Source organism: Apaloderma vittatum, unplaced genomic scaffold, assembly GCF_000703405.1.
Source record: "Apaloderma vittatum isolate BGI_N311 unplaced genomic scaffold, ASM70340v1 scaffold6657, whole genome shotgun sequence".
In the NCBI taxonomy this organism is placed as follows: Eukaryota; Metazoa; Chordata; class Aves; order Trogoniformes; family Trogonidae; genus Apaloderma; species Apaloderma vittatum.
The window spans coordinates 13,355-20,784 of NW_009727733.1; the positions used below are offsets into that span (position 1 = coordinate 13,355).

General features: G+C 51.3%; 1 protein-coding gene across 1 annotated transcript in view; it reads left to right on the top strand.

Annotated features, from left to right (window-relative positions):
* The window catches only part of CD34 (CD34 molecule), a gene marked incomplete at its 5' end in the record, with an annotated part of 11,236 nt that overhangs the window by 2,044 nt on the left and 1,762 nt on the right, over nt 1-7,430 (top strand). The window contains 6 exons of the mRNA XM_009873773.1: nt 2,675-2,806; nt 3,520-3,803; nt 3,917-3,994; nt 6,006-6,153; nt 6,474-6,514; nt 7,276-7,430. The exon at nt 7,276-7,430 is cut by the window's right edge and continues 13 nt beyond it. Of these exons, the coding sequence (XP_009872075.1) occupies nt 2,675-2,806; nt 3,520-3,803; nt 3,917-3,994; nt 6,006-6,153; nt 6,474-6,514; nt 7,276-7,430 (838 nt within the window). The remainder of the gene's footprint in view (nt 1-2,674; nt 2,807-3,519; nt 3,804-3,916; nt 3,995-6,005; nt 6,154-6,473; nt 6,515-7,275) is intronic.

The following is a 7,430-nucleotide window of genomic DNA, read 5'->3' on the forward strand; positions in this document are numbered from 1 at the left end:
GCAGCTTGGGGGGGTCCCGGCAGCCCCTCGCCCCCTGCGTGACCGGGGCCCCACACCCATATCCTGTCTGGGAGAAGGAAAAGGGGGAGGGAAGGGCTTTTTATCAGATATTTCCAGAGGGAAGAGGGCTCCACCCGCTTGAATTCCTGCCACATGGCTGAGAGCAGCGAAACGGGGAAGGGATGAGTAATGTGGGCTGGAGCCCTCGGAGGAGCCTGGGCTGGCTGCAGCATCCCAGCTCGCTGGCCCGTGCTTCCTCACCCTCCTCTTCTGCAGCGCTGGTACCCACGGCACCGCCGTGCCGGCAATCCTGCCCCGCTTCGCTGCGGCTCAGCTCAGCGCTGGTGGTGCTGAGCTTGGGAAGAGGCTGTTCAGCACACAGAAGAGTGCGAGAAGCTCTCCTGGTGCAGGGTTTCTGTGTCGGAGCACTGACGCAGGCAGGCAGGTTTACACCTCGCAGGGATGGATGCGCTGGGGAGAAACCCCTGGATTTAATGTGCTGAGGGCGCAGAGTAGGGCACAAGTTATGGAAACTTTCCTCCTGTTTCCCGAGCCTTTGCCGCCGCAGACTTTTGTCTTCTGTGGTCCTCCTTTAGTGCTCAGGGCTGATTGTGGAACTAAGTCAACTCCTGTAACATTTATAGCGGTTTGGGTTTTTTATTTGATTTGAACTGAGCTACTTCCTAAGCCCCATGATTAGAATATCTATGGAAATCAGAGGCATTTACTTTTTAAAAGTTAGATAGGTTAATGTAATAGGTATTGTGAAGTACAGTTTTCTTTCACCTACCTGCATGCTTTTGCTCCTGCATGTGCTAGCACTACCAGGTTGAAGACTTCTCCAAGGTTAATAAATGGCTTGGCTTAGACTCTCAAACACTTAATACTAACAAATTGACAAAGTTTAGCAAAGCTAGTAAAAATGTATGGTGCAATAAATGACCCACTTCAGCTGAACACTATGTGGATTATCCAGCCCGCATCTGGATCATAATTTCTCTCACGAGTCCTAAGGTTTCAAAAAAAGTAGCCACGTTTTCTATAACAGTGCCTCCATACGCTACAATGAGGGAAAGGAAAAGAAATGCTACGCGACAGGTCTTCTCACACATTACGCTGAGCAATAATCCAGGCTGCAGTTTATGATATTCAGTGGTGAAAAGACTTTGATTAGAAATACCTCTGGCGCTTTACAAACATCTGGAATAGTTCAAAGGTGCTTGGGTGGCTGTGGCACTTGGGGAGGTCAAGTCCAGGCGCTACATTGTTCTAGTGATGCAAAGCCTCCTGCTAACATCCACGCGAACACAAAGCTGTGTGCAAAGTGTGGGTTTAACTCTGTGCTACTCATTATTCTGGGCATGCAGTCATGCCTCCTGCTTTTGATTTGTTAAAATTCATCAGAAAAAAAAAATGCGGTGACTTAACTTGTTGGAACCGAATTGTCTTGGAGAGAAGAAACCCCTCCCTTTGATAAAAGCCCTGCCAGATCCTAAATCCCAGCTCCAGACACCTGCGCCGAGCCCTCAGCAGGGCCCCTGCCTCCCCTGTGCTCCCACAGCTGCAGCTGGGATGGGATAAGATGGGATGGGATAAGATAAGATGGGATGGGATGGTATAAGATAAGATACAATGGGATAAGACAAGATGGGATGGGATAAGACAAGATGGGATGGGATAAGATGGGGTGGGATAAGAAAGGATGCACCAGCACAGGGCATCCTCCGGTGCAAACACCCACTGGCTGCAGGACCAGGTGGTGACCTCTCTGCCTTGCTGCCACCTGCTGCCAAAATAAATGTCGGTGATCTTGGTTCTTTGCTTTTCATAAACCGTCCAGGATTTCTGGACCCAATCCAGCAAAGTACTGATGTCCCAAGGGAGTAAAATTCCTGCCAGGACAGGACCAAAGCATGATGCGTAAATGCGTGTGGGCAGCTGACAGGATCTGCCAGTGCTGCTCCATCTCCAAGGGTGGTTCGGAAGGATGAAGTAACTTTTCTTGGATTTCAGGCTTCCCTGGGCAGAAATACAAATGAAAAAACCCCAACGTATTTTGTATGATTTTCTCTTTAGTGTCTGGATAAGAATCTTGAACAGCAACAGCCCTCGAGTAGAGACTGAAGCTGTTTATTTAAAGTGGAAATGGATCTTAAGAGTAGAAAAGGTTAAGAAATGCATTTTCACTGACTCATATAGTTCATTTCAGAAGGAAAACTGGAAGTGTCATCTCTGTAACATACCAGGAAGCAATATATAAACTTTAAGTTAGAACAGCAAACCATTCTCCAAACACTCTGTTTTACCTCCAAAGATGTTTTTGCTCATGAGTCAGAGCTGATCCCGAGCCAATGGGAATGTTTCTGTTTACTTTGAGATTGTGCCTGCAACTGCAAATCCAGCTTATTTTTCCTGAGGTGCACAAAGTGATCTCTTCCAAGGCCTGAGTCTTTCCTCCAAGGATTATAAACCCAAACTACTATGAGCTCCAGCTTTGTGTGGAGCTTTGTGCATCCTTCGGTAAGCCCGAGGACTGGGCAGGACGAGGGCAGAAACGAGCCTGCCCTCCCCCAGCACTGCTGAAAAGCTTAGTCTCCGGACCCGCGGGGGCAGAGAGGGGCTTGGGGCTGGGGTGGGTGAGACAACAGTCCCTAACACCTTCCTCTGCCCCCAGGAAAAGCTTCTGGGAACCCCACAACCACCTCCTCGCTGACAGCCACGGGAACGAGAAGCAGCAGCAGCAGCAGCAGCAGCACAGCAGCCCCCACATTGCCCAGCAGTGCCCAGCCGGCGCTGAAGACGTCTGGTAACCGCTCCCCTCGTGATTCCTGGCAGCATCTGCATTAATAATCAGATTTATTGAGTGCACACAAGAAACCACACCATTGGCGCCTGGGTTGTGCTCTCAAAAAAGAGCCTGGCTGCACGGTCAAAAGCTTTAATCCTGTCCAAATAAAAAAATCCCACCTGGGGCAACCTAACGCTGCTGTCTTGAGGATGCGCAGCTTAGACCCATGGTTTTCAAAGAAGTCAAGAGATGATGGGATAAAATGCTCGTTAATCTTTTATCTCCACACACCTATTCTTTGTTCAGCGAATGGCACCTGTAAGAGGTCTGCCAGCCTGTCCCACAAGAGGCCAAGGTCTGAAGGGCTTTGAAGCCTTGACCCTCGCAGAGATGTACGGTGCCTTTCTCTTATGCTGTTTGAAATCAGCACGTCTCTTTGAAGACTCTGGGTCGAGGAGGAGACGAGGGAAGGTTGGGCAGAGGCATCCTTGCCGTGGTGCAGCTTATGCCCAGGAAATTAGCCCCTTGTAAACAGATTATGAAGCGCATGTAACAATTAGGTAACTGAAGCAAGTCTAATGCGCGTTTCTTATACAGCCAATAACACATTCTGGTCCCGCTGGCTATGACAAATCAATATTGTACTTCAGTCATCGCAATGCCACGCATTGATTTTAGAGGACTTAAGCTTTCTCATGTATACTTTTCATTGCATTTCTTCAAAGCCAAAGCTGCGGCTGGGTCCTCGGCGCCCAGCCCCACCTCCCCGGTGCTCAGCAGCGAACGGCCGAGCTCCCAGCCCAGCCAAGCCCCCACGCAGCCCCCAAGCACCTCCTCTGGAGCAGACCACACGAGCCAAGGGGTCAACACAACTGAGAGGCCAGTGACACCACTCAGCATGACGACAGAAGCCCCAGGGTCTGCATCATCTCTGAGGAGCTCTCCTGCTGCTTCGGAGCATCCTCACGTCTCAGCTGCCACCACATCACTGCCCTCAGCCGAGGACAGCCCGAAGGTGAGGATGCAGCCAGGCACCGTGGGCGGTGGGACGATGAGGAGGCTGGACCTGTCTCACGACTCCCCAACAGTTCTTTGATACCACCACTGTGGTTTTTTTTTTCTTTCCAGTCCATCACATGCCACAATGTCAAAGAAGTGAGTGACACTGGAGCCATCTGCTTGCAGCTCAACGAGTCCAACACTTGCGTGAGTTGCAGCCCCGGGGTGGCCGCGCACCTCCAAGCAGGGGGACATGAAGGAGGAGGGGGGAGCTGCAAACAAGCAGCTGAGAGCAGGTTCCTGCAGTGCTAGTGGGGTTCGTTTGAGGTGGGGAGCTCACCACGCTCGCCCTAGGGCAGAGCATTTGAGTTGCACCAAACCCTAAAGGTGGGGATGGTCAGAGCAGTCCCAGGCGAAACACAACCTCCCGGTTGTCTAAAACCTTCTTTTTCCAGCTCTGGGGTCAGTTTAGCTTCTAAAGTATCCCCCACCATGTTTAACAGGAAATTGCCTTTGTTCCTCTTCCTCTTCCCTCCTGGGAATGCAACTGCCTTTTCTTGTCGTGCCAACTGCCTTAGGAAAGAAATCAGCATCTGAAGGAGGTCGAGCGGCTGATCAGTGTCCCCGTCAGTGCGACTCCTAAGGGAATCCCGGGCTCTCTGTAACTGCCCTGGGCCTTGTGCCCCCAAAATGAAGCATTTATAAAAGCAGAAGGGTCCGGCTGAGACACTCTTGTGGGTGGGAGGCAAGAGACCTTTCATGCTGGAGGTACAACCTGCAATAGGGAGCAGATGCTGCTGGATCTTGTGGCATCTTGTGGATCTTGCAGGCTTGGCAGTGCCCCGGGTATAAAATAATGGGTGATTTTACTTCTCCTGGTCACTCATACTGCCACCACTTAGGATGAGTGAATTCTTAGTGGGCAGGCCTCTCCTTAACAATTATTGAGTGGGAAAAACAGGCTCAGGCTCAGCAGCCGCTGAACCTGGGAACCAGATAAGAGCGTCTGCGAGGAGAGCAGATAGGAGGGAACGAGCTGTGTCTCGCTTTCCTGCTGGCCTTTCCCAAAGCAAATGAGCAATAAGCTGGCACCCAGTGCTGCTAATTGCAAAGGGAAATTCTGACACTTCGATGAGTTCTTTCCATGGCAGAGAGAGGAAAATACACGCTTGGGGCTCTTGTTCCATCTTGGCCTTTCTCACCCCAAGCCAAGCGCTATAGAAACAGCTGAAAATGATTTGTTTGTTATTCTCCCGTGGATAAGTTTCTGCATTTTTGTATGCTAAGAGGATGTGGCGATCCGAGCACAATAGTGAGGCAATTCTAAGGCAAAGGGGAGGAAGGCGCTGAGCTGCCTGGCTGTGAGCAGGCAAGAGGGTTTTCTCCTCTTTGGCAGCACCATGTCAGTGGGTCCCTCCCGGGGGGCAGGTAGAGGACGAGGGCAGGACGGGGGATTCAGCTGGAGCCTGTCTCAGCTCAGACAATGTCCCCAGCTGGAGGATGTTAGGGAAGCTGATAACTTCTTTCAGCAACTGTGAGCTCTGTCTCCAAGCCTGACTGTGGCTGAAAATAGCCCCAAGGAGAAAGCCTGTCGTGTCTGATATAGAAATTGGCCCGCAGAAGGGAAAGGCTGCAGCTCCTCACTCCTCTTCCTCTTCCACCCAAGAGTCCCTTCAGCTCTAAAATGTGAGAAATTTGTATTTTTTTGCCTAGCCTTTGATCAGCAACCTAGCAAAAACATTGAAGACATTTCCTAAACAGGAAGGCTCAATGCTTCTTTGTTATTTCCCTCCTTTCCCAGCCCCTGCCTGGGACTCTGAAACAATAGGGCTCTTCAGGCAGCTCTTTCCGAAAATTGGAGGGACTTGCCATGCCGTTCGGATCCTAAATTTAACTTTCTTTAATTGTCATTTGTGAGAGTTGCTAATAGTATTTTCCTTTAATATATTCTCATTAAGTGAAGACACAAGTAATAAGCATCTCTGCTTTCTGGGTGTTGGTGTTGGGGCACGGGGCAGCGGTGAGGTGGGAGGGGAAGGGCTGACACCCAGCCCAGCACTGGTGCGGGACTTCTTGCTCCTGCTCAGCCTTGCCCAGCACAGAGGAGCCACCAAGACCCGGAGGGTGAATGCCCAACGCTGCCGGCAGCATCATCGACTGAGGTGGAGGATTCATTGGTTCGTTTGGTTCAACGTCTGTCTGTTTGAAAATTCCGCAGAAACATTTTTTAGAGACGAAGGGATCAGACTTATGGAGCGCAATATGTGAACAGAGCACCCCCCGCGTCCCCCACCCCTGCCGGATTAAACTGGCTAAATCCGAGGTGGACCGTGACTGCATGCTCCTCATCCTCGTTGGCGAGAGAGGTCGGTTGAGCTAATTGCTTTGGCTGCCCCTGGTTCGGCTGGGGAATGACCTCCATGTGGGAAACGGGAGAGGGGGCTCTTTGTGGGGAGAGGCTGTGGGGTACAAATCCTCAGCTATAGCCTGGGAGGAGAGGGCTCTCTGCAACTACTGCTCTTCCTTCTGGGGTCTTGCTCCATCCACGGAGCCGTGGCTTTGCCTCCAGAGCAGTGGCGGGGCTCACGGCTCCTCCACGTTCAGGAACAGCCAGGTTCTTCGATGGGGACATTAGCTGCGGCGTGACCATCAATATAACATGCATCTCCTGTTTTAAACCTTGCAGATCCTGCTACAGATGTGCTCCAGGAGTCTCACTGGGAAAAGGTAAATTCCTTGCGTAAATTAGGCTGAGAAAAATGGGTGGCTGAGTGGCTGGGAAAAGGAGACTTTTAGATGTTCAGTTGAGGCTGGGGCAGAGACCCGAGACCTGAACCTGCTTCCATCTCAAAGGTGCTTGTTGAGCGTTGAGATGGTTGGAGCCAACCACCAGACGTGCTGCGAGGCAGCGACGCACCCTAAGAGCACGAATGCAACCGCTGCAGGCAGAAATGCCTGTAAAGCTGCTGTAAAATTCTGTGGTATTTTTCTTTAAAAAGGCCTAGATCCCAACAATAACTCTTAGGATGTAATTGGCACTCTGCTCCTTCAAAGTACTGCGCTGACGTTAATTAATTCCTCCTCTCAGCACTCCAGTGAGGTTGCCATCGGCTTGCGAAGCCGAGCTCCGGGTGCCTTTATAACCCACAGCCAGCAGAGCTGCCCTCCCAGCGCACAGAGGGGTCTCAGCCGCGCAGGTGCTCGCTCTGAATCTCAGGGCCTGAGCACTCTGGTCCAAGGGAGGAAATTTTCCCCGGCCACAGAAGAGGTTGGATGGAAACAGGGCCATGAGGATGTGAGAGCTCACAGGGCAAGGGCAAAGCTCAGGAGCTTGGGCAGCAAAGCCCAGCTTTGTTCACGTGAAGCTTGGCAAGGAGGTGAAGAGCAGCTTTGTTTCAAGCCTGGTGCCTGTTCAGCAGATGCACATGCTTCCTGTTTGTCAACTCCCGGCTCTCTTTAGTGTTTTTTGTGTTTTGGTTTTTTTCCAGTTGGGAATAAAATCTCTTAAACGGGGGAGCGTGAGGAACCACCAGGATTTTTCTCAGAAGACCCTGATCGCCTTGGTCACATCTGGGCTGCTGCTGGCCTTCCTGGGCTTGGCTGGATATTTCCTGATGAAGCGGCGGAGCTGGAGCCCGGCGGG